Source organism: Scyliorhinus torazame, chromosome 11 (assembly GCF_047496885.1).
Source record: "Scyliorhinus torazame isolate Kashiwa2021f chromosome 11, sScyTor2.1, whole genome shotgun sequence".
Taxonomy (NCBI): domain Eukaryota; kingdom Metazoa; phylum Chordata; class Chondrichthyes; order Carcharhiniformes; family Scyliorhinidae; genus Scyliorhinus; species Scyliorhinus torazame.
Genome location: NC_092717.1, coordinates 70,568,827 through 70,596,051, shown reverse-complemented (window position 1 = coordinate 70,596,051; position 27,225 = coordinate 70,568,827). Strand labels below are relative to the sequence as shown.

General features: G+C 45.2%; 1 protein-coding gene across 2 annotated transcripts in view; it reads right to left on the bottom strand.

Moving 5' to 3' along the window:
• Positions 1–27,225, bottom strand: part of taf2 (TAF2 RNA polymerase II, TATA box binding protein (TBP)-associated factor) — a 298,552-nt gene that overhangs the window by 255,721 nt on the left and 15,606 nt on the right. For both annotated transcript variants that reach the window (XM_072467396.1, XM_072467397.1), the window contains exons 4-6: positions 19,233–19,351; positions 9,334–9,475; positions 8,625–8,856 (exon numbers count right to left, since the gene is read on the bottom strand). In XM_072467396.1, coding sequence (XP_072323497.1) covers positions 8,625–8,856; positions 9,334–9,475; positions 19,233–19,351 — 493 coding nt within the window. The remainder of the gene's footprint in view (positions 1–8,624; positions 8,857–9,333; positions 9,476–19,232; positions 19,352–27,225) is intronic.

Here is a 27,225-nt window from a genome sequence, read left to right as displayed (position 1 = left end):
GGCAGGCCAGTCGATTTCGGCGGCGTGAGAACAGCTGGTGAGTCAGTTTCAGCGGGAGCATTGCGGAAGGAGGTTGCTGGGAGGTAAGTCAACCTTTAAAAGCACTTGTCTTTGCAGGGGCAGGCCAGTCGATTTCGGCGGCGGGAGAACAGCTGGTGAGTCAGTTTCAGCGGGAGCATTGCGGAAGGAGGTTGCTGGGAGGTAAGTCAACCTTTAAAAGCACTTGTCTTTGCAGGGGCAGGCCAGTCGATTTCGGCGGCGGGAGAACAGCTGGTGAGTCAGTTTCAGCGGGAGCACTGCGGAAGGAGGTTGCTGGGAGGTAAGTCAACCTTTAAAAGCACTTGTCTTTGCAGGGGCAGGCCAGTCGATTTCGGCGGCGTGAGAACAGCTGGTGAGTCAGTTTCAGCGGGAGCATTGCGGAAGGAGGTTGCTGGGAGGTAAGTCAACCTTTAAAAGCACTTGTCTTTGCAGGGGCAGGCCAGTCGATTTCGGCGGCGGGAGAACAGCTGGTGAGTCAGTTTCAGCGGGAGCACTGCGGAAGGAGGTTGCTGGGAGGTAAGTCAACCTTTAAAAGCACTTGTCTTTGCAGGGGCAGGCCAGTCGATTTCGGCAGCGTGAGAACAGCTGGTGAGTCAGTTTCAGCGGGAGCACTGCGGAAGGAGGTTGCTGGGAGGTAAGTCAACCTTTAAAAGCACTTGTCTATGCAGGGGCAGGCCAGTCGATTTCGGCGGCGTGAGAACAGCTGGTGAGTCAGTTTCAGCGGGAGCATTGCGGAAGGAGGTTGCTGGGAGGTAAGTCTGTCCTTTAAAAGCACTTGTCTTTGCAGGGGCAGGCCAGTCGATTTCGGCGGCGTGAGAACAGCTGGCTGGTTAGTCAATTTCAGCAGGAGCTGAGAATTTTTCTTTTTTTTAAATTTTAAATTAGTTTTTTAGGCGGGAACAGGAAGTCGACCCGCGGACGTCTGGGAAGACCCTCACCAATAAATTCTGGTGGAGAGGAAACCCGAGACACTACACGTGTAGTGTCTCCCACCCGCCCTCCTCCTCTAACCTAATAATAAAACCCATTGGTCTGAGGTAAGTACCATATTTTATTATATTATTATTATTTTTTATAAAAATTTAATTTAGTTGTTAGCCAGATCTTGGTAGAAAGTTAGAGGTATGGCAGGGAAGGGAGTGCAATGTTCCTCCTGCAGGATGTTTGAGGTGAGGGATGCAGATAGTGTCCCTGCTGATTTTACCTGCAGGAAGTGCTGCCATCTCCAGCTCCTCCAAGACCGAGTTAGGGAACTGGAGCTGGAGTTGGAAGAACTTCGGATCATTCGGGAGGCAGAAGGGGTCATAGATAGCAGCTTCAGGGAATTAGTTACACCAAAGATTGGAGATAGGTGGGTAACTGTAAGAGGGACTGGGAAAAAGCAGTCAGTGCAGGGATCCCCTGCGGTCGTTCCCCTGAGAAACAAGTATACCGCTTTGGATACTTGTGGGGGGGACGACTTACCAGGGGTAAGCCATGGGGTACGGGCCTCTGGCACGGAGTCTGTCCCTGTTGCTCAGAAGGGAAGGGGGGAGAGGAGCAGAGCATTAGTAATTGGGGACTCTATAGTCAGGGGCACAGATAGGAGATTTTGTGGGAGCGTGAGAGACTCACGTTTGGTATGTTGCCTCCCAGGTGCAAGGGTGCGTGATGTCTCGGATCGTGTTTTCCGGGTCCTTAGGGGGGAGGGGGAGCAGCCCCAAGTCGTGGTCCACATTGGCACCAACGACATAGGTAGGAAAGGGGACAAGGATGTCAGGCAGGCTTTCAGGGAGCTAGGATGGAAGCTCAGAACTAAAACAAACAGAGTTGTTATCTCTGGGTTGTTGCCCGTGCCACGTGATAGTGAGATGAGGAATAGGGAGAGAGAGCATTTAAACACGTGGCTACAGGGATGGTGCAGGCGGGAGGGATTCAGATTTTTGGATAACTGGGGCTCTTTCTGGGGAAGGTGGGACCTCCACAGACAGGATGGTCTACATCTGAACCTGAGGGGCACAAATATCCTGGGGGGGAGATTTGTTAGTGCTCTTTGGGGGGGGGTTTAAACTAATGCAGCAGGGGCATGGGAACCTGGATTGTAGTTTTAGGGTAAGGGAGAATGAGAGTATAGAGGTCAGGAGCACAGATTTGACGTCGCAGGAGGGGGCCAGTGTTCAGGTAGGTGGTTTGAAGTGTGTCTACTTCAATGCCAGGAGTATACGAAACAAGGTAGGGGAACTGGCAGCGTGGGTTGGTACCTGGGACTTCGATGTTGTGGCCATTTCGGAGACATGGATAGAGCAGGGACAGGAATGGATGTTGCAGGTTCCGGGGTTTAGGTGTTTTAGTAAGCTCAGAGGAGGAGGCAAAAGAGGGGGAGGTGTGGCGCTGCTAGTCAAGAGCAGTATTACGGTGGCGGAGAGGATGCTAGATGGGGACTCTTCTTCCGAGGTAGTATGGGCTGAAGTTAGAAACAGGAAAGGAGAGGTCACCCTGTTGGGAGTTTTTTATAGGCCTCCTAATAGTTCTAGGGATGTAGAGGAAAGGATGGCGAAGATGATTCTGGATATGAGCGAAAGTAACAGGGTAGTTATTATGGGAGACTTTAACTTTCCAAATATTGACTGGAAAAGATATAGTTCGAGTACAATAGATGGGTCGTTTTTTGTACAGTGTGTGCAGGAGGGTTTCCTGAAACAATATGTTGACAGGCCAACAAGAGGCGAGGCCACGTTGGATTTGGTTTTGGGTAATGAACCAGGCCAGGTGTTGGATTTGGAGGTAGGAGAGCACTTTGGGGACAGTGACCACAAGTCGGTGACGTTTACGTTAATGATGGAAAGGGATAAGTATACACCGCAGGGCAAGAGTTATAGCTGGGGGAAGGGCAATTATGATGCCATTAGACGTGACTTGGGGGGGATAAGGTGGAGAAGTAGGCTGCAAGTGTTGGGCACACTGGATAAGTGGGGCTTGTTCAAGGATCAGCTACTGCGTGTTCTTGATAAGTATGTACCGGTCAGACAGGGAGGAAGGCGTCGACCGAGGGAACCGTGGTTTACCAAGGAAGTGGAATCTCTTGTTAAGAGGAAGAAGGAGGCCTATGTGAAGATGAAGTGTGAAGTTTCGGTTGGGGCGATGGATAGTTACAAGGTAGCGAGGAAGGATCTAAAGAGAGAGCTAAGACGAGCAAGGAGGGGACATGAGAAGTATTTGGCAGGAAGGATCAAGGAAAACCCAAAAGCTTTCTATAGGTATGTCAGGAATAAGCGAATGACTAGGGAAAGAGTAGGACCAGTCAAGGACAGGGATGGGAAATTGTGTGTGGAGTCTGAAGAGATAGGCGAGATACTAAATGAATATTTTTCGTCAGTATTCACTCAGGAAAAAGATAATGTTGTGGAGGAGAATGCTGAGCTCCAGGCTAATAGAATAGATGGCATTGAGGTACGTAGGGAAGAGGTGTTGGCAATTCTGGACAGGCTGAAAATAGATAAGTCCCCGGGACCTGATGGGATTTATCCTAGGATTCTATGGGAGGCCAGGGAAGAGATTGCTGGACCTTTAGCTTGGATTTTTATGTCATCATTGGCTACAGGAATAGTGCCAGAGGACTGGAGGATAGCAAATGTGGTCCCTTTGTTCAAAAAGGGGAGCAGAGACAACCCCGGCAACTATAGACCGGTGAGCCTCACGTCTGTAGTGGGTAAAGTCTTGGAGGGGATTATAAGAGACAAGATTTATAATCATCTAGATAGGAATAATATGATCAGGGATAGTCAGCATGGCTTTGTGAAGGGTAGGTCATGCCTCACAAACCTTATTGAGTTCTTTGAGAAGGTGACTGAACAGGTAGACGAGGGTAGAGCAGTTGATGTGGTGTATATGGATTTCAGCAAAGCGTTTGATAAGGTTCCCCACGGTAGGCTATTGCAAAAAATACGGAGGCTGGGGATTGAGGGTGATTTAGAGATGTGGATCAGAAATTGGCTAGCTGAAAGAAGACAGAGGGTGGTGGTTGATGGGAAATGTTCAGAATGGAGTACAGTCACAAGTGGAGTACCACAAGGATCTGTTCTGGGGCCGTTGCTGTTTGTCATTTTTATCAATGACCTAGAGGAAGGCGCAGAAGGGTGGGTGAGTAAATTTGCAGACAATACTAAAGTCGGTGGTGTTGTCGATAGTATGAAAGGATGTAGCAGGTTACAGAGGGATATAGATAAGCTGCAGAGCTGGGCTGAGAGGTGGCAAATGGAGTTTAATGTAGAGAAGTGTGAGGTGATTCACTTTGGAAGGAATAACAGGAATGCGGAATATTTGGCTAATGGTAAAGTTCTTGAAAGTGTGGATGAGCAGAGGGATCTAGGTGTCCATGTGCATAGATCCCTGAAAGTTGCCACCCAGGTTGATAGGGTTGTGAAGAAGGCCTATGGAGTGTTGGCCTTTATTGGTAGAGGGATTGAGTTCCGGAGTCGGGAGATTATGTTGCAGCTGTACAGAACTCTGGTACGGCCGCATTTGGAGTATTGCGTACAGTTCTGGTCACCGCATTATAGGAAGGACGTGGAGGCTTTGGAGCGGGTGCAGAGGAGATTTACCAGGATGTTGCCTGGTATGGAGGGAAAATCTTATGAGGAAAGGCTGATGGACTTGAGGTTGTTTTCGTTGGAGAGAAGAAGGTTAAGAGGAGACTTAATAGAGGCATACAAAATGATCAGGGGGTTGGATAGGGTGGACAGTGAGAGCCTTCTCCCGCGGATGGATATGGCTGGCACGAGGGGACATAACTTTAAACTGAGGGGTAATAGATATAGGACAGAGGTCAGAGGTAGGTTCTTTACGCAAAGAGTAGTGAGGCCGTGGAATGCCCTACCTGCTACAGTAGTGAACTCGCCAACACTGAGGGCATTTAAAAGTTTATTGGATAAACATATGGATGATAATGGCATAGTGTAGGTTAGATGGCTTTTGTTTCGGTGCAACATCGTGGGCCGAAGGGCCTGTACTGCGCTGTATTGTTCTATGTTCTATGTTCTATGCAGCAGTAGCAACAGCAACTCGGACAGCACAGCACGCCTCCCTACTATTCCCATGCAACAGCACCCACACCCAGCGAATCTGACCACGATTCGAGTGATCCCTTCATGCTCACTTTCCTGAACAAACCCCACCACGAACCACCCACCTACAATGACGACCCCGACTCCATTCCAACAGAATTGGACACATCCTTTTGGCACCGAGATAACTCATACAGACTCGTCCGGAATGACGAGAGGGATCCCAAATCACACCATGCATCCCTATCCGCCCTGATACATTCGAGAGTTTGGCATCCGGGAGAAGATGGCGACCTTGAGTCTGACTCCCAAAACGAGAACCCCTTTGCGACCCTGTTCGCAACCGATAACTGAGGTGTCCAGATGATGTTTTAAAAAGGAACCGCTTGGGAGAAAATGGTGTCCTTTCTGATGGAACCTGCAGCATGTTTTATGTTGTTTGTAGTGTACTGTTAAATGTTGTATGTAAGTCCGGAAATTTTTTTTCCCCACAGCCCCACGCCACCACCCTTCCGGCGCCCACTGGCAGTCAGAGAAACTAGTTTGTCCCGGACGCTAGTTCAGAGGAACTAGTTTGTCCACAGAGACTTGTTAGTGTCCCAGTCGCCAGTTCAGAGGAACTCGTCTGTCGACAGAAATACAGACCCCCGTTCGTAACTGCCCTTCTGGTTCGAAGGAAGAACGAATACAGCAACCCCCCACGATGACTACATTTCTTGCCCGTTCTTGTCGGTTGCTCAGGCAGTGGAGAAACGGCATTGGGACCCGCCCTACCTGGAACCCTCCTCTGGTCAGCTACGCTCGGGTAGAGCACACACGGCATTGGTCACCGTCCTACCCGGGGATTCCATCCAAATCTTACCCGTCGCGGCCCATACGCACCTCATTTCGTCAATTTTCGTTCAAAAAGTTTTGTTTTGTTTCAGGCAACTCTTAGGTTGCCATCCCTATGCTATTTACATCCTCAAATATTTGGATGGCAAATCGCACAGCCTGCGAGACGGCTCGCACTGATTCAGTATTTGTAAGTGTGTCTTGTTCTGAAATTCGGTTTTTGGAGAGAAAAAAATGAGGGAGTCACGCATAGTGACCAATTATAAAGGGGGTAATTGGCACTAAAGGACAGACATGCTATCATACAAGATATTAAAACAAGGTAGTGACAGACACTATGCTTGATCCCACAGAACTCGAGAAGCTCCAGGAACAGAAGAGAAGAGAAGAGAAAGGAGAACCATGAGGACATCCTCCGTGTTGCTCATCACCCTAATGAACATTTGGTTGCGCGCGAATGCGAACCCCCTGACCCCAACCCCCCCCAGCCGTTAATGATTCACTTCCCCATAGTACCCAGAGCCCAGTTACAAGCGACACCACACCATCTTGGTGTGACAGGTTTATAACCTGGTACGCCCTGTCGTACTTGATAGACTCCCTACTAGTATTGGCGATACTCTGCTGCATTGTGCAGACTATTCGTCTGAGGAAATGGAGAAGGAGAGCCTACCGCGCTCGCACCCCGGTATATAGGATAAGATCCCCTATTTTTGGTTATGACCAGACCCCCGACCCCCGCGATCTATAATAAAGAACATTTGTTTGCGTTCCTTTTTGTGAATAAAGAAATGTTTCATGATCGATTGTACAATCCTGAGCAAGCCAGGAAAAATGTGAATAATGCTGCTATGATTTTGTTTGTATTATTTAGGAAGTTAGTATGATTGAATGTTTGAGTGAGTGTAGTATATTGAGGATAGTTAGAGGTACCGTTTTTCTTATGTTATAATGCATGTCCCTGTTTTGGCATAGCGCCACTTAGAATTGTCAGTTAAAAATTTTCCTGCATAGTTAGTGTCAGTGTAGAGGCCATAAAAGAGTGCTCGCCGGGTCAGGGAATAAAGAACAACGCAGTTATGTGATCCTTCACGCTTCGCGTCAGGATCACAAGGAGGGTGTGTAGCCACCTGGGTTGGCCAATTCCCGATGTAAAATGGAGAACAGCAAAGGCTGAAGGGAAATTCAGTCAACACAGGCAGAAACTAGCAGGTGCAAGTTTACTGTGTATTAGACTCTGCAAAAGCCCAGACAGAATCGATACCAGCAACCATCTGCATAATAATGTAGCAGCCATCTACATACTAATGAGCGATCCCCGGGAACAATCGAAACGTTTGAGGTAAACAAGGCCAAGCCAGACTCCTCGGCGCCAGCAGGAGCCAACACAAAAGAGGTTAACGGACACCTAACGACCGCCCAACGATCAGGGAACCGCTCCAGCATTGGAGAAATCGAACCAAGCGATTGGAACGAAGTCCAATCACTTGAAACCAGGTACAGGGTCCGCCCCGATGGGTGGGAAGCCCCTGGGAACTATAAAGTAAAGCCCCCAAGTTCAAATCGTCCTTCTTGACAGGGTCACTCAGCAACGCGAACCAACCCTTGACAGTGACCTGGCCAGCTGCCTCCAAAGAACGTAAGTCTCAAGTCAATGCTCGCTACGAGATAGGTGCTCCTAGCTACCCGTCCATACCAGCTTTGAATCCCGCAGACTCAGAACCCGAACAAAAGGCCATTTGTTCCCCTGACCTGGTGGGCCAGTCCGAAGCTAAGTATTGGCCTGTTAGTGATAGAAATAGCTTAGAAAGTAGAGTTTATGCATGAGTAGCATGTGTATAATAAATGTGCTTTGATTTGAATCTTACTAATTGGTGTATTGAGTTATTGATCATTACTTGAACTTGAACCTCGTGGCGGTATCATAAAGATACCTGGCGACTCTAGAGCAAAGGTTATAAAACAGAGCCAATTGAACCAACCAAAAGTTAGCAACACTGAGTACCCCAAATAAAACACATTGCACTCCCCACACTGACATCAGTCACGAATATTCACTACCCCTCTCCAATTATCAAGAAACTGGATATTGAAAAGATGGTGTTTGGCTACATCCATTTCCTCTGATGAAAAATCAGGTAGGGCTTAAGATACTGACATTAGGAGTAAGCAATTTAACAATGTACCAAGTGACTCCTACAGGAAACGGAAGAATATTTCACTCTGTCAGGTTGATCCTGCTATCTAGAAAATTTCTTATCCGATATTTATAATCCTCTAACAATTTTTTGCCAATTCATCAATTTGGACACACAATAAATCAAGCAGCCACACTTCACTGCCAGCCTTTGCAGTCAATTCCATAAAATCACTGCCCTGGGAAAAGTAGGTCAATTTTTTTGATTTTTTTTTTTCTCTTATTCTGACTATGTTAAAAATATGTTTACCTTGTCAGCAACCTTTCGGGGTAGAACCAAATATTTGTTTCTGCAGCTAAAGAATATACAAATTCAACATGGCAACTGATATTCACTTTATAAATGCTACATATCACAACTTAAACCATTAATGCCAATTTCAGATACTGGGAACATATCTACATAAATGTAGTTAATATGCAAGTGATCGTTGCACTTTAAATGTAGAAAATTGGGAGTAAAATTCTTGAAATCTCAACAGTCAGACGAAATAAGATTTTGTTTGACTTACCTCATGCATGTAAGGATCAACTAGTATTTCAAAGGGACCAACAGCAAGTGAAATGTTTGGAGCTGCAGTTGGAATAGTTAACATGTAGTGAAAAGTTTTTTTTCTCATGTCGTGGGTATAAACAGATTCCACCAAATCTCCATTGGAAACTGCGACCATGGCAGCATCAACCGTGAACTCCAATTTCCATGTGCAAAGCTCAGAGTAAGAGTCAACGCAGGGAAACCAAAATCTAGAAAGTAGAAAGAAATGGCATAACCAGTCAAAATTCCTGCAGATCTCCTGACTGCCAAATGGCTCAAAGACTGAAAGTTAGTCCACAGAAATCTGTGTTTCAATTGCAATGCTCTCCTTTTTCCAAGGATCTAAACCTGTGGTTCCCAACTTTATACTATTAAGTATTTTGAGACACACCTATTTTCTCCAACTAAACTGCCCTCCAGCAAAAGCCTTTTATCTACAAAACTTCTTAAAAACACTTCAAGCCACCATTTAATATAAGTTTCATTAGTTTAAGAAGTTTACAATGCAAGTCTTATTATCAGTTGCATGTTAAACACAATATTTTGTTTGAAAACGTAGTTTTTAAAAAGTGTTTCACTTCAGATAAGCATTTGTGACATGATTCTCTTCATAATCTTGACACATTTAAAAATGTATTTGTAGAAAAGTATTAGAAGAATTTATTCTAAAGAATTTATCTACTCACCTTGTAGAGTTTTCATACCCAAAGGAGAAGACATGTGCACCTCGCTCAGCCATGCTACCTTCTATATTGGGCACGACAAAATGAAGCCCTCCCTTTGGCTGGTCCAAGGAAAATTCTATATATACCTTTAAGACTTTCATCTCTAATAATGGCAAACAGAAAAAATAATGCTGTATAATGCAAACTTTCAGTATGATTAACAAAAGCTTCAACACATTGCACTAATACGAGTTCTGCAAGTTTGAAGTACAGTGCACGATTGTGATAGTGAACTGCCCATCTTCCCTGTCACCCTTGCATCATAGCTCAAACACTACATGTAGAAAAGTAATCTGAATAATCAACACCCAGGATCAATCAGAAGCAAATTATAATTTGTCTGTTTTTCTACATTGACTGCGGTCTGCTCCATTCCTCGAGGAAAGAGACCAAACAATCTAGTCAAACATGCAATTATTAGCTTCCATTTTCTGTTAGTATAGCGACCATGTCAAAACGATGCCTTTCTCATTTTAAGGCTGATTGGCAAGAACAATCAGGGCTATAACAGTTGAGGTGCATTCAATTGTCATGGGACGGTGTGCATTCCTAGTGACTGCCTTTTGTTCTTTCCACTTTAAAAAAGTGGAACAGAAGTTTTCAGTGCGAAATGTAATGGAAAGGAAATTTACAGGACACTAAACATACTCTTTTGAATATATTGGTAAACCTCACGTGGCATAATTCAGTAAATCAAATGAAAATGCTGTTTTATAACTGTGGGAGGAATATATACATTATTCCTTTCTTACTGTAATTCTGCCCCTTTGCTGAAAGAAAATTTCATCTGCTATAAAGCAAGCATGGATTAAGTTCAAAGTTAAAATGCTGTTCAGGCTCTATGTCAGAACCCTGGATTGTCCTTTTTTATTTGGTACGGTTCTGACAGTTTTATTGAACATCCCAAATGGCTGCATTTGTTTCTATATATTTTGAAGTATGACACAGAGAAGCTTTGCACTTGAGCTGTGACAGACAATAATTTGACGATCTGATGAATGAGGAATGGAAAATGTGATGGACAAAATGCACATTAGATGTACCATTTTAATCCCTCAAGCAGTTTTCCTGTGAAATTGCTCAATTAGATGCTGTGTCATATAATACAAAATATATTAAGATGACTATTGTCAGCCTTGGTTCAGTTGGGAGCACTCTCACCTGACTCAGAAGGCTGTGGGTTCAAGACCCACTCCAGAGACATGGAACACAAAAATCAAGGCAGACACTCCAGTGCAGCCCTCAGTGCTGCTCTGTTAGGCGTGCCAATTTTCAGATGGAATGTTAAACTCGGTCTGTTCTCTTAGTCAGAAAGATCCTATGGCACTATTGTAAAGAAAAGCTGGAGCAGAGTTATTTGTTGTGCCCTGGTCAATATTGATCCCTCAATCAATAACTGAAATAGATTATTTGGTTATCACATGGTTCTTTGTGATATTGTTGTCCACAAATTAGCTCTTTGTTTCTTACATTACAACAGTGTCGACACTTCAAAAGAACTCCATTGACCTTAAAGCACTTTTGGATATTCTAGTCATGAAAGTGTAGCCATCTGGGATGGCCACTTGAAAAGGGAAATATGGCCACTTGCAAAGAATCACGGGAAATATGGCCAATGCAGGATCCAGACAAACTCAGAGCTTAAGTGTATATTGGCTACTAGATAACCAGACACTATCGAAACCCCCAGCCGATTTATAGATCATAGAATTTACAGTGCAGGAGGAGGCCATTCGGCCCATCGAGTCTGCACCGGCTCTTGGAAAGAGCACCCTACCCAAGGTCCACACCTCCACCCTCTCCCCATAACCCAGTAACCCCACCCAACACTAAGGGCAATTTTGGACACTATGGGCAATTTAGTATGGCCAATCCACCTAACCCGCACATCTTTGGACTGTGGGAGGAAACCGGAGCACCCGGAGGAAACCCACGCACACAAGGGGAGGATATGCAGACTCCGCACAGACAGTGACCCGAGCCGGGAATCGAACTTGGGACCCTGGAGCTGTGAAGCAATTGTGCTATTCACAATGCTACCGTGCTGCCCGTGCATTCTAATGGCCCATTTCCCCAGAACAAAAGACTTGTACTCAGGTATCAGATACAGACTCATGGGCACCACTCCCTTCACCCAGGAAGCCCAAACAGCCACGGTCAATGACCGCTCAGGACATGCCCAGCTTTCAAGGCACCCGCCCTTTATTGGCTAAAATCGAAGGCAGTAATTGAAGCCTGCCGAATTATTGGGTCCAAGGCTAAGGACCGCCCAAAAGAGCGCGAAACCCCCGAAGGATAAAAAGAGACACTGCCATGTGATCGGTCTCTTTTGGCCATGGCGCACCGGCATCTCTTGGCCCCAGCTTTCGCCTAAAACCAATTGCAGCATCACGACCAGAAGCAAGTTCAAGACCAACGATTGGTACCAGACGGATGAGCCCAGCAGAAACAAAGTCACTTCTCCAGACCCAGCCACGCAAGATTCGAACAAAGGCCTTGTTCCTCTGCATAAAGCCGGGTGCCTGAAGTTAAGTACAGGTTGTTGTAGTGTTAGGTGTAATTTAGCTTGTAGTGTTTTATGTTGCATGTCAAAGTAATTCTTGTGTGTAAATAAACTATCATTGAACCTGAACTAACTAACTGGTTGTAGGGTCTTTGATTGATATCCGGTAAAACCTTGTGGTGGTATCATTTGATACCTGGCGACTCTGAAAAGCAATATCATCATTAATAACTGTCATATCAGTAACCAGATAAAAAGAGCAACATTATTGGCGTCTCCGGTGCAAATTGGCAACATTATTGGCGACTCTGACGGGACTCGACCTCAAAGTGATTTGGTCACTCCGAGAGAACCCACAAAACTTTGAATTAGAAATCCAATTGGGAAAAGTGAAAGAAACCACAAGTGTAAGGCCCACATCGATCAAATCTCCAAGATTCGGAAGTGTGTATTAACTTGCATGCGTACTAACAGGGATATAAGGTAAACACGTTAGAGTTTGCGTAAAACTATCGGGAGTATTGTGAACCGGAAAATAGCTTAGGCCATACCCGCTGTTCGAATAGCCGCCCTATTTCCCCCTGTCCCAAATTTACGGTAGAGGAAAAGAGATACGAGTAGCAATGGCAGCAAAGGCAATGGAATGCCTAATGAATCCGCAGGAACCCGAGGTCGCAGCGATTAGTAGAGCAGAGTAGTGCCCCATATGGGAAGAGGAATTGAGAAAGTACTTGAAGGGTCCTCAGGTCCGAGTTTTGTTCGAATGAAGAGTCAGGTCCAGATAGTATAGGACAAACCTGGTGGGATAACTTAACCGAGATACATAAAAAGAATGTAGGAAAAGTTTGTAAGCCGATGGCAATCGTGTCCTGTCTGGCACAATTGCGAGGCACAGAGGAAATTGTGAGGACGCTCCGCAGACGGCTTGTAGATAAAGAGGAGAAGAGTGAGGGAAATTTTAGTGAATGTGAGAAAGTTAATGAGCAACTCAGAGAGCAGCTAGCAGCTAAAGACAAGGAGATGGCTGATGTCAAACGGGCACACCAATCTTGTATAGTTCACCGAAGCAGCTTTTAGACACAATACAATAAGGCCTACCAAGATACACAACGCGCAGTTTTGGTAAAAGAGACAGAACAGGTAGAACAATAAAGAAACAATGCGCAGATTTGAAGGCAGCTTTACGAGCACTCCATAGTTCCACAACTGAACAAATGCAGAGTTCAGTAGATCACATCAAATGTAGGCAACAAATAGCCAGGTTACCGTCACTGCTCTCAGTGCACAACAGATTCAGAGGCACCTTTGGACCTAATTTAGATCAGGAAAATGGTCCCGATTGGCAGGAACTCAATGGAACTGCCCATAGACGTGTAGAAGACACTGAGAATCAGAATAGAGCCCCCCAGGCCCCGAAAAGGAAAGCACCCGCACCACCGACTGCACAGGCAGCGCACAACCCCATGAATCCAGTCACCACGCAGCGCAAGTCACCGATTGACAATGAGCCCGATTTCGTGTACACCACCCCACTAACCATCACATGCGTGCGACAAAATAGAACCATTCCAACCCGCATCATTTCTTTGAGCGAGTAAGATAACAGACAGTTATGTACGGTCTGATCGAACCGGAGGAAGTGAAGCTTATCGCGGTTCACACGCACCCCACGTTCCCGTGATTGCGAGTAATTTGGAAAAGTTCTTACCATTCCTTGCTGTCCTTTGCAGGTCTTTGTTTCCCCTTATCTGTTCTTTTTGCGTGTGGTTTAAAGAATGCTTTTTGTCACTGTCTCTGCACTCAACTCTTTACTTTCAGCGACTCTTTGGTTGCTACCCCAACTGCTATTTACATGTTCAACACACTTGGTTGTGACAAAATTTGCTGCTATACGCATCGACCACAAGCTGCGAGATTCCTTGTACTTTAACAGAATATTTTTTTTCCCGGATGTCTTATCTCCAAAGTGATTATTTCCAAAGAAAAATGAGGGAGTCACACATGGTGACGAATCTAATGGGTAATTGAAGTACAGAAGAGAAAGACAAACAAAACGAGATATTAACCAAGGGTAATAACAGATATTATGCTTGCACCCCCAGGAATATACGAAGAACAAAAAGACAAGAAGATGAAGACAGAACTGGTGACCTCCATTATGATTATCGTTGGATCCCTACAGTTGCGCGCGTTGACAGCCTTTGTACCCCACACCACACCGGCCCCGGACATGACCATACAATATGAGACCCCTAGCCCGGACACCACACCTCACATGAAAATAAATACTGATACCCCCACATGGTGCGAAAACATTGTAAGGTGGTATTCCCTCTCCGATACAGTAGAAGCCCTCTTGGTAATAGCAATACTCTGCAGTGTCGTTCAGACACTTAGACTCCGCAAATGGCGAAGGAGAGCCTCCCGCTCCCCGATATGCACACTCCGAGCCCCTTTCCTTGGAATCCACCAAACCCCACAAACGTTTTAAACCGTTTTTCTGACAAAATAAAGATTGTATTTTTCTATGATTGTAATGAATTAAGTAGAGAATGTGATGCTGCTGTTGTTTAAAATTTTTGTACTGTATTCTTAGTTCCATTTGATATTTGCCAGCAGCATGAGTGTAGCTTAGGTAATGACAGTTAGAGGTTCCCTTGTGTGAATAAGTTAAATGTATGATTAAATGTTTAAAGTGGCCCCTTAGAGTTTATGAATTTATGATGTGTTGATAAAATTAGGTAAATGCTCCAAAAACACAGGACAAAGTAGTGTAGAACCTGTCCTTGACAAAGGGTAACCGGCACACCAAAGACAGATGAGGGATCAATAGTGTGATCCACCACGCTTCGCGTTCAGAATCAAAAGGACGGGTTGTAGCCATCTGGGATGGCCACTTACAAAGGGAAATATGACCACTTGCAAAGAATCATGGGAAATATGGCCAATGCAGGATCCAGACAAACTCAGAGCTTAAGTGTATATTGGCCACTAGATAACCAGACACTATCGAAACCCCCAGCCGATTTGCATTCTAATGGCCCATTTCCCCAGAACAAAAGACTTGTACTCAGGTATCAGATACAGATTCAGACTCATCGGGGCCACTCCCTTCACCCACGATGCCCAAACAGCCAAGCTCAATGACCGCTCAGGACACATCAAGGCACCCGCCCCTTTATTGGCTAAAATCAAAGGCAGTAATCGAAGCCTGCCGAATTATTGGGTCCAAAGCTAAGGACTGCCCAAAAGAGCGCAAAACCCCGAAGGATACAGAGACACTGCCATGTGTTCGGTCTCTTTTGGCCCCGGCGCACCGGCACTCTCTTGGCCCCGGTTTACGCCTAAAACCAATTGCAGCATCACGACCAGAAGCAAGTTGAAGACCACCAATCGCTACCAGACAGATGAGCCCAGCAGAAACGAAGTCACTTCTCCAGACCCAGCCATGCAGGATCCGAACAAAGGCCTTGTTCCTATGCATAAAGCCAGGTGCCTGAAGTTAAGTACAGGTTGTTGTAGTGTTAGGTGTAATTCAGCTTGCAGTGTTTTATGTTGCATATCGATGTAATTCTTGTGTGTAAATAAACTATCATTGAACTTGAACTAACTAACTGGTTGTTGGGTCTTTGATCGATATCCGGTAAAACCCTGTGGTGGTATCATTTGATACCTGGCGACTCCGAAAAGCAATATCATCATTAATAACTGTCATATCAGTATCCAGTTAAAAAGAGCAACATTATTGGCGTTTCCGGTGCAAATTGACAAGAAAAGGCACTATACAAATGAAAATCTTTTGTTTATATATTTAGTGGTTGATTATTTATGCAAGTTGCATCATTGTTTAATACCACATTAATTTTTTTTTGCAAATGTCTTGGAGATCAAATTCTAAATTACTATCCAGCTTTACATAAAAAATGCAAATCAGTGACTTTAATTATAATTGCAATATAATTCTTTACCAATTTACTCAATTTTTATCTTCATTTTAAGCCCAGGACAAACAGCACAACAGTAAGCAAGAAATACCAAACTAGAAGCAGAGGTTTTCTTGCTTGGCAGCACTCTGGCAGAGATCCTGTGCTTGTAGCATTGGATGATATTTTGAGTTTTAGCATTTCAAGTTAGGCTGTCATTAGGTTTGACAGCAGTAGTGATTTTCTGAGGCAGCAGTGAAATGGGTGGCGAAGAAAAGAACCTTAGGTTTTGCAGTAGATCTACATAGGTGGGAGGGGGCAAAGAAAGCAAGAGAGTCCAGGGGTTGGAAAGCACCAGGGACTGACATTTTTGGCTTGGTGCAATAGGAAAATCATATAATTTACAGTGTAAAAGGAGGCCATTTGGTCCATTTAGTCTGCACCAGCCCTTGGAAAGAGCACCCTAGTTAAGAGGTACTGCAATTTGGCAACCCATATGGGGCTGGTTTAGCACAGTGGGCAAAACAGCTGGCTTGCAATGCAGAACAATGCCAGCAGCGCGGGTTCAATTCCCGCACCGGTCTTCCCAAACAGGCGCCGGAATGTGGCGACTACGGGCTTTTCACAGTAACTTCATTGAAGCCTACTTGTGACAATAAACGATTATTATTATTAAGATGAATCAAGGGTCTGTAAATAAAGCCTTTAAAAGAATGCACTTGCGGCTTCCGGTGGCGCCCTCGAGGAAGCAGGTCGCAGGTCGGATCGCTCCTGCACGCGATGGGCAACGGACCTGTTTTGCAGGATTTCTTCGGGAACCGGCGGCCTGAATCGGTGGAGGAGGCGAAAAGAAGAGGTTTTCCTCCCGGGGTATGGACAGTCGGACCAGAAGTGGTCGAGTGGAGCGGCGAAGTTCGAAGCAGGAGCAGCGGGGACCTCTGACCAGGCGGCGAAGCATGGCGACCAGCAGGGAACAGGGAGCGGAGGCTCACTGGCCAAGGGAGCAGCAGATGGAGTTTTTCTGGAGCTGCTTCGCCGACTTGAAGAGGGACACGTTGGACCCGATGAGGGCGGTGATGGATCGAATGGTCGAGGCGCAGGCGGTCCAAGAGAAGGCGCTCAGGGTGGTCGAGGTGAAGCTCTCCACCCAGGCGGACACAGTAATGGAGCTGGAGCACGAGGTTGGGGAGCTGAATGCCCGCCAGAGGAGGATGCAGTAGCAGCTTGAAGAGCTGGGGAACAGAGCCAGGAGGCAGAACCTGAGGATCATGGGCCTCCCCGAGGGCTGTGAGGGATCGGATGCGGGCGCATACATGATGGGTATGCTCGAGGCGCTGATGGGACCGGAGGCCTTCCCTCGACCCCTGGAGTTGGATGGGGCGCATAGAGCCCCGCAAGGAAGCCCAGAACGGGTGACCGACCAAGGCCCTTGGTGGTTCGCTTTCACCGGCTTGCCGACAGGGATCGGGTGCTGCGATGGGCCAAGGCGGAGAGGAGCAGCAGATGGGAGCCCTGCAAAGGGAGTCCCGCGCTTGGTACCTTTTGGCGGGAGACCGGGGCCTCTGATAGGGGGATGGGCTAGGGGCTGGGTAAGGGATTTGAAAGGGCACAGGGAGATACAATCAGGTTAATGGGTCTTTGGGGTGTGGGGGGAGGGCCCGAGCATTCGGGCGGAAGACAGCCAGGTGCTAAGGGCAGGGGTCAACGTAGTTAGCGTAGGTCGGGGGGCACCAGGGAAGGTAGGAGAAAGGGCGGGCTAGGGCCAAGCGCGGGGCGGACCTGGCAGGTCAGGCCTCGGGGGGTCGGGATGGGGGGGGCAGCCAGGAGGGAGAGCAGAGAAGACTTAAGAGGGTGTGGGGGGGGGGGATCAGAAATCCCCGGGGGAGATAGTCGCTTGCAGGGAATAGCATAGGAAACCGACAGCAGCAGCATCCGGGGGGAGGGGAAGTGGGGGGGGGCTAGAGCCACATTAGGTTAGTTGAGCACGTGGGGCATGGGTAAATAGAGCTGGTTGGGGAAGTGCTTTATTAATATGTTTATTCTCTCCCACTGTTCTTTTTCAATATGTTAAGGCTTTTGTATATGGCCTTTTTTCTCTGTAAATGTTACAAATCTGTTTTAAATAAAACATTTCACAAAAAAAAAAGATTGCACTTGCATAACACATTCACATCCCTAGAATATTTCAAAGCACCCTTTACATAAGAATTCTCCCTCTGTGTACCCGAACAGGCGCCAGAATGTGGCGACTAGGGGCTTTTCACAGTAACTTCATTGCAGTGTTAATGTAAGCCTACTTATGACAATAAAATTATTATTATTATTATTCCCACCCAACGTGGTCAGCACTTTATCGCCAATTAATTATTTTTGAAGTGCAGCCATATATTTATATAGGTAATGCCAGAACCAATTTGCACGCAAGGTCCCACAAATTAGATAAATGTTCAGTTAATCCACATTTAAAAGTGCTGTTTGTGGACCAGGATAACAGCATCATATTGTACTTCTCGTCGATCCAAATTGGCAGAATAGGTTTCAACTTAACATATTAGCTGAAAAATTGAACTTTTAACAATGCAACTCTTGTTCACAATTACAATGAATTTCAGCCGAGTTTGTGATATTGGTTCTTGGAAGTGGGTTTGAAGCCAGAAGTGCTTCACTCAAATGAGTGTATTCGACCAATTGAGCCAAACTGATACAGAATCATTCAACGTGGAAAGAGGCTATTCCATCCACCATGTCTCTGTCAACTCTTTGAGAAGCTTTCCAATTCCACAGCCATGCTCTTTCCCACAAATTCTCATTTTTGTGGTCCTTTTGAAAGTCAGTACCAAGTCTCCTTCTATCACCCTTTTAAGCAGTGTATTCCAGGTCAAAATAACTTGGTGTGAAGCAATTTCCTCTGATTACCCCCTGCATATTTTCCAACTATTTTAAATCTGTTTAGGACATTTAAAAACATAGAGCCTCATTTGTTGTGGGGAGGTTTTGGAAGTAGTGACTTTCTTAATCCCATTTTCTTGCACGTGGTGCTTCACAAGTTATTTTTCACTCACTGATTTAGGCAGTCATATATTCTTCACCATAATTTTTAAATTTCAGAATTACCCCTCTACTAACCATTTTGAGCAACAATTCATGCGCCTCCAAGCAGAAAAATTAACATTTTCTTCTGAAAGAGCCTTAAAAATATTTGCTCTTGATACATGGGTGATGATTGGAGCAGGTTCGAGGGGACAAATGACCTACTCCTGCTCATATGTTCATTTTATTTCGTGCCATTCCACAAATTACCAGATTTATTGAATTCAATTTCATAACTTTGCAATGTTGGGATTTGAACTCAATCTCAGTGTGAATCAATTACCAGAAACATTTGGTTGCTGTACCCTGTAAGTTTCTATTCTACAATGTGCATTTATACTTACCATCAACGTGTTTCCATAGTTCAGATGGAACCTTAATACACAGTTCTCCATTTCCTGTGTCTGGGTCAACTGCACTGACAGCTGCTGCATAGGCATTGGCGAAATAATTAAGATTACGTCTAGAATACAAGAGAGAAAAGAAAACGGATCTATTCCGTATCTCAAAAGGCAACAAAATTGTCAGCTAATCAGACAAAGCAATGCAAAAGGAATGGAAATAAAGGAATCAATAATCTATGTATACATTGTAACTTAAAAGAGGTTAAATATCTTTGGTTTGTACCTAATTGTATCTTCAAATATACAGCAAAATTGTTTCCATAGATACATCGACGATAGGAGCAGGAGGAGGCCTTTTGGCCCTTCGAGCCTGCTCCGCCATTCATCACGATCATGGCTGATCATCCAACTCAATAGCCTAATCCTGCTTTCTCCCCATAGCCTTTGATCCCATTCTCCCCAAGTGCTATATCCAGCCGCCTCTTGAATATATTCAAAGTTTTAGCATCAACTACTTCCTGTGGTAATAAACTTAATCTCTCCAAATATTATACAAATCCCGCAGCTTTATTGAATGCAAAAATTGCAAAAGTAATCAGTTGAGTTATAACATCCAATTCAATAAATGGTGATTATTGCATAATCACGATCATTTTCATAATCTAAAGCAATAATTTGAGTTCAAATCAGGAAATGGCAGTAAATTCAAGCTATGAAGGTATGAATATCTTTTATCTGTATAATTAAAAGTTTTGCATCTAGTGCATGTTTATCAGAGAGATCACTTCAGTCTGTCACACAGCCATAGAATAATAATAATTTCACCGATAATGTCTTATTTTCAGCCAATCAAATATATTTTGGACTATGCTCTGATATTCCCATTTGGAGTTGGTTAATCCACAACCTAAAGCCAAAGTCAATTGCTCAAACATTTCTTGCCGAAATGAATAATTCCTCTTGTACAATGACACAACTATTCTTTTTACATCTCTCCCCCAGCAACTCTGCCTGCTGATGTGTAATTTTGCTCAAAGACCAATGGAAGACATCAAGGACCAAAATTGTTACGCTCCACATAAATACTTTCTCACTGCTTACGAATGACTTAACCAAGTGATACATCATTTATATTTGTAGTAAGCACATTGTTAATCATGTATATTGATTTTGAAAAGTGAAGGGCATGGCTTGTGTTTGCAGTGTCAGCTGCGGCTCAGTGGTATCGCACTCTCCTCTGAATCACAAGGTTTCGGATTCAAGTTCCATCCCAGGGCTTGAACATAAAAATCAAGGTTGACACTCCAGAGCAGTACTGAAGGAATATTTCAGATGAGACTTTAAGCCGAGAAGCCATCTGCCGACTCAGGTGAATGTAAAAGATCTCATGGTACTTTTTTCAAGGAAAGCAAGGGAGTTATCCCTGGTGTCCGGACCAACATTAATTCCTCAATTAACATCACAAAAAAAGAGATTATCTGGTCATTATCACAGCGCTGTTTGTTGGGAGTTTGCTTGAGTGCAAGTTGGATGCTGCATTGCCAACACTAGGAACATCAGACTTAGGAACAGGAATAGGCCATTCAGCCTTTGGAGCCTGCTCCGCCATTCAATAAGAGTCACTACAACAGTGACTTGACTTCTAAAAGTAGTTCATTGGCTGTAAAGCACTTTGAGACTTCCAGTGGTTGTGAAAAGTGAAAATAAATGCTAGTCTTTATTTTACTTATTCACAGCATAATCACTGATGGCTGAACATTGTAACTCACTGATGGTTTGGTCAGGAGTCAATTTGTCAGGTTTTTCTATCTAAATTAGTCCTCAGCACAGAACAGGAGTGGGATATTCAGCTGATTGAACTTGTTTCGCCATTCTACTAGATCATGAGAGATCCTTACCGCAACTCCATATTCCAGTACTCTACTTTACTTAACCAGTACCTAACAATGTTACTCCTGAAGCTTTCAAATGATCTAGCAGCCACTGCCTCTTGGAGGAACAAGTTCTAGATTTACAACTTTGTGTGAAAACACATTTCTTCATTTCATTCCACAAATTAAACCTTTTACAGTTATGGCTCCTTGTTCTAGATTCCTCCATCAGAGGAAATTTGTTTCTCTTCAGCCAATGTATTGAATTTCTTACTCATTTTGAGTACCTCAACTAAATCACCCCTCAACCTTCTAAGCACAAAGCTTTTTTAGAAATTACCCTCAATTTAACCCATTCAGCCTATCATTCTGGTGAATCTGGATAATTTATTATTGATTTTTTTTCCAATTAAGTGGCAATTCAGCATGGCCAATCCACCGACCCTGCGCATCTTTGGGTTGTGAGGGTGAGACCCACACAGACACAGGGAGAATGTACAAACTGCACACAGACAGTGACCCGGGGCCGGGATCAATCCAAGTCCTCTGCACTGGGAGGCAGCAGTGCTAACCACTGCGCCGTCGCGCTGACCCCATTCTAGTGAATCTACACTAAACCCCTTCCAAAGTCAATAGTTGTTTGGTGCCCAAAACTGAACCCAATGCTCCAGATGGGATCTCACCAAGATTCTGCAGAACTGAAGCATCACTTCCTCATTTCTGAATTCCAAATCTCTTGAGATAAATCAAATATTACATTAGCCTTTTTAAAATTGTGTATCTGCACACTTACTTTTACCAATTTGTGTCCATGGATATCCAAATGCCTTCACTCTACATCTCCTAAAAAATATTGAAATTTGTTTTTGAATCCTAGAATCTTAGAATCACTACAGCGCAGGAGGCCATTTGGCCCATTGAGTCTGCACCAACCCGCCGAAAGAGCACTCCATCCAGGCCCAATCTCCCATCCTATCCCTGTAACCCACCTAACCTCTGGACACTAAGGGGCAATTTAGCATGACCAACGCACCTTTGGACTGTGGGAGGAAACCGGAGAAGCGGGAGAATTCCCACGCAGGCAAGGGGAGAATGTGTAAATTCCACACAGACAGTCACTCAAGGCCGGAATCGAACCCGGGTCGATTGAGACAAGTAGTGCTAACCACTTTGCTACCGTGCTCTCACAGCTAAAGTGCAGGCCTCAATTGATCTGCATCTACCAGAGTTCTATTCATTCACCGAGTATGCCAATGTCTCTTTGTAACTTCCTGCCCCAACCACAAAACCTAATGTGCCACCTTTTGCTAACACTGTTGGGGAGGTTTTAAACTAATGTGGCAGGGGGATGAGAACCAGATTAGGAAGTTAGAGGTCAGTAAAGAGGCAGCAACTAAAGTCAGTAAGGTACTAGATAATAAACTCAATGTGACTAAGGGGAAGAGTTGACAGGGAAGAGATGATGAACGCAAAGGGACAGGTGGTCTGAGGTGCATTTGTTTCAATGTGAGAAGTGTAGCAGGTAAGGCAGATGAATTTAGGGCTTGGATTAGTACCTGGGAATATGATGTTATTGGTATTACGGAGACTTGATTGAGGGAAGGGCAAGACTAGCAACTAAATATCCCAGGTATAGATGCTTCAGGAGGGATAGAGAGGGAGGTAAAAGGGGTGGAGGAGTTGCATTACTGGTCAGAGATGATATCACAGCTATGATTAAGGAGGGCATGATGGAGGATTCGAGCACTGAGGCAATATCATAGAATTTACAGTGCAGAAGGAGGCCATTCGGCCCATCAAGTCTGCACCGGCTCTTGGAAAGAGCACCCTATCCAAGGTCAACACTTCCACCCTCTCCCCATAACCCAGTAACCCCACCCAACACTAAGGGCAATTTTGGACACGAAGGGCAATTTATCATGGCCAATCCACCTAACCTGCAAATCTTTGGACTGTGGGAGGAAACCGGAGCACCCGGAGGAAACCCACGCACACACAGGGAGGATGTGCAGACTCCGCACAGACAGTGACCCAAGCCGGAATCGAACCTGGGACCCTGGAGCTGTGAAGCAATTGTGCTGTCCACAATGCTGCCGTGCAATATGGGTAAAGCTAAGAAATAGGAAGGGTGCAGTAACATTGGTGGGACTTTACTACAGGCCTCCCAAAAGCGAGCGTGAAGTAGAGGTACAAATATGTAGACAGATTATAGAAAAACGTAGGAGCAATAGGGGGGTCGTGATGGGAGATTTTAACTTCCCCAGCATTGAATGGGACTCATGTAGTGTTGGAGGTGTAGATGGAGCAGAATTTGTAAGGAGCATCCAGGAGAGTTTTTTAGAGCAGTATGTAAATAGTCCAACTCGGGAAGGGGCCATACTGGACCTGGTATTGGGGAATGATCCCGGCCAGATGGTTGAAGTTTCAGTCGGTGATTACTTTGGGAAAAGCGATCACAATTCCGTAAGTTTTAGAATACTCATGGACAAAGACGAGAGTGGTCCTAAAGAAAGAGTGCTAAATTGGGGAAAGGCCAAGTATAACAAAATTCGGCAGGAGCTAGGGAATGTGGATTGGGTGCAGCTCTTTAAGGGTAAATCCACATTTGAAATGTGGGAGTCTTTTAAGGAAAGGTTGATTAGAGTGCAGGACAGACATGTCCCTGTGAAAATGAGGGATAGAAATGGCAAGATTGGGGAACCATGGATGACGGGAGGAATTGTGAGACTAGTTAAGATGAAAAAGGAAGCGTACACAAGATCTAGGCGACTTAAATCTGATGAAGCTTTGGAGGAATATCGGGAAACTAGGAGAAATCTCAAACGCGCAATAAAGAGGGCTAAAAGGTGTCATGAAATATCTTTGGCTAACAGGGTAAAGGAAAATCCCAAGGAAAATGGCCTTTTATTCGTATATAAGGAGCAAGAGGGTAACTAGAGAAAGGATTGGCCCACTCAAAGACAAAAGAGGGAATTTATGCGTGGAGTCAGAGGAAATGGGTGAGATTCTTAATGAGTACTTTGCATCGGTATTCACCAAGGAGAGGGACATGACGGATGTTGCGGCTAAGGATGGATGTTTAAATACTCTAGGTCAAGTCGGCATAAGGAAGGGGGACGTTTTGGGTATTCTAAAAGGCATTAAGGTGGACAAGTCCCCAGGTCCGGATGGGATCTATCCCAGGTTACTGAGGGAAGAAATAGCTGGGGCCTTAACAGATATCTTTGCAGCATCCTTGAGCACGGGTGAGGTCCCGGAGGACTGGAATATTGCTAATGTTGTCCCTTTGTTTAAGAAGGGTAGCAGGGATAATCCGGGGAATTATAGACCTGTGAGCTTGATGTCAGTGGTAGGCAAACTGTTGGAGTTGATATTGAGGGATAGGATCTATACACATTTGGAAGAAAATAGACTTATCAGTGATAGGCAGCATGGTTTTGTGCAGGGAAGGTCATGTCTTACAAACCTAATAAAATTCTTTGAGGAAGTGACAACGTTAATTGAGGAGGGAAGGGCTGTAGATGTCATATACATGGACTTCAGTAAGGCGTTTGATAAAGTTTCCCATGGCAGGTTGATGGAAAAAGTGAAGTCGTATGGGGTTCAGGGTGTACTAGCTAGATGAACAAAGAACTGGCTGGGCAACAGGAGACAGAGAGTAGTGGTGGAAGGGAGTGTCTCAAAATGGAGAAGGGTGACTAGTGGTGTTCCGCAGGGATCCGTGCTTGGACCACTGTTGTTTGTGATATACATAAATGATCTGGACGAAGGTACATATAGGTGGCCTGATTAGCAAGTTTGCAGATGATACTAAGATTGGTGGAGTTGCAGATAGCGAGGAGGACTGTCAGAGAATACAGCAAAATATAAATAGATTGGAGAGTTGGGCAGAGAAATGGCAGGTGGAGTTCAATCCAGGCAAATGCGAGGTGATGAATTTTGGAAGATCTAATTCAAGAGCGGACTATACAGCCAATGGAAGAGTCCTGGGGAAAATTGATGTACAGAGAGATCTGGGAGTTCAGGTCCATTGTACCCTGAAGGTGGCAACGCAGGTCGATAGTGGTCAAGAAGGCATACAGCATGCTTGACTTCATCGGACGGGGTATTGAGTACAAGAGTCGGCAGGTCATGTTACAGTTGTATAGGACTTTGGTTAGGCCACATTTGGAATACTGCGTGCAGTTCTGGTCGCCACATTACCAGAAGGATGTGGATGCTTTAGAGAGGGTGCAGAGGAGGTTCACCAGGATGTTGCCTGGTATGGAGGGTGTTAAGCTATGAAGGTTGAGTAGGTTAGGATTGTTTTCGTTGGAAAGACGGAGGTTGAGGGGGGGACCTGATTGAGGTCTACAAAACTATGAGAGGTATGGACAGGGTGGATAGCAACAAGCTTTTTCCAAGAGTGGGGGTGTCAATTACAAGGGGTCACGATTTCAAGGTGAGAGGGGGAAAGTTTAAGGGAGATGTGCGTGGAAAGTTTTTTTACGCAGAGGGTGGTGGGTGCCTGGAACCAGCAGACGTGGTAGAGGCAGGCACAATAGCATCATTCAAGATGCATCTAGACAGATATATGAACGGACGGGGAACAGAGGGAAGTAGATCCTTGGAAAATAGGTGACAGGTTTAGATAAAGGATCTGGATCGGCGCAGGCTGGGAGGGCCAAAGGGCCTGTTCCTGTGCTGTAATTTTCTTTGCTCTTTGTCTTTGTTCGTGATATCAAGGTCCCATTTGGAGTATTGTGAGCAGTTTTGGGCCCCGTATCGAAGGAAGGATGTGCTAGGGCAGCACGGTGGTGCAGAGGGTTAGCCCTGCAGCCTCACGGTGCCGAGGTCCCAGGTTCGATCCCTGCTCTGGGTCACTGTCCGTGTGGAGTTTGCACGTTCTCCCCGTGTTTGCGTGGGTTTCACCCCCACAACCCAAAGATGTGCAGGTTAGGTGGATTGGCCACGCTAAATTGCCCCTTAATTGGAAAAAATGAATTGGGCACTCTAAATTTATATTTTTAAAAAAGGATGGATGTGCTAGCCTTGGAAAGGGTCTAGAGGTGGTTCACAAGAATGATCCCTGGAATGAAGAACTTGTCGTATGAGGAACGGTTGAGGACTATGGGTCTTTACTCGTTGGGAGTTTAGAAGGATGAGGGGGGATCTTATTGAAACTTACAGGATACTGCGAGGCCTGGATAGAGTGTGTAGCCAGTTAAAATGGCTAACTCCCGATTTAGAATGGCTAACCCAGATTTAAAATGGCGATGGGAAAATCAGCCAACAGGACTAAAACAAGCAGCTGCAGGTAAACTGTGTATTCACCTCTGGGAAGGCCAGACAAGATCGATACCTGCAGCCATCAGCACAACAAAACACCAGCCATCTGAATACTAATGAGCAATCCCCGGGAACAATGTGCAACAATTTAGACACACAAAGCCAACCCAGACTCTTCGGCGCCAACAGGAACCTACACAAAGGGAGGTGAACGATCACCCCAAGACCGCCCATCGATCAAGGAATCGCTCCAGCATTGGAGAATATCGAACCAAGCGATTGGGACAAAGTCCAATCACTTGGAACCAGGTACAGGGTCCGCCCCGAAAGGTGGGAAGCCCCTGGGGACTATAAAAATAGAGTCCAAGTTCAAATCGACCCTTCTGCACCCTCCTGCCACCCTTCTGCTCACCTTCTACAACAGCCGCTCAAATCGTAAGTCTTACTTCAACGCTCGCTACGAGATAGGCGCTCCTAGCTATCGATCTGTACCAGCTTCACATCCCGCAGGCTCAGAACCCAAACGAAAGGCCATTCGTTTCCCTGACCTGGTGGGCCATTTCCAAAGTTAAGTATAGGCCTGTCAGTTGTAGGAAGTAGCTTAGAAGTAGAATTTATGCATAAGCATTGATTACTGTATATAATAAATGTGCGTTGATTTAACTCTTACTAAGCGGTGTGTTGGATTATTGATCATTACTCGGACTTGAACCACATGGCGGTATCAGAAAGATACCTGGCGACTCAAGAGCAAAGGTGATAGAACTGAGCAATTAAACTAAGGCTAAAGTTAGCAACAAGTGGATGTGGAGAGGATGTTTCCACTTGTAGGAACCAGAGGACACCATCTCAGA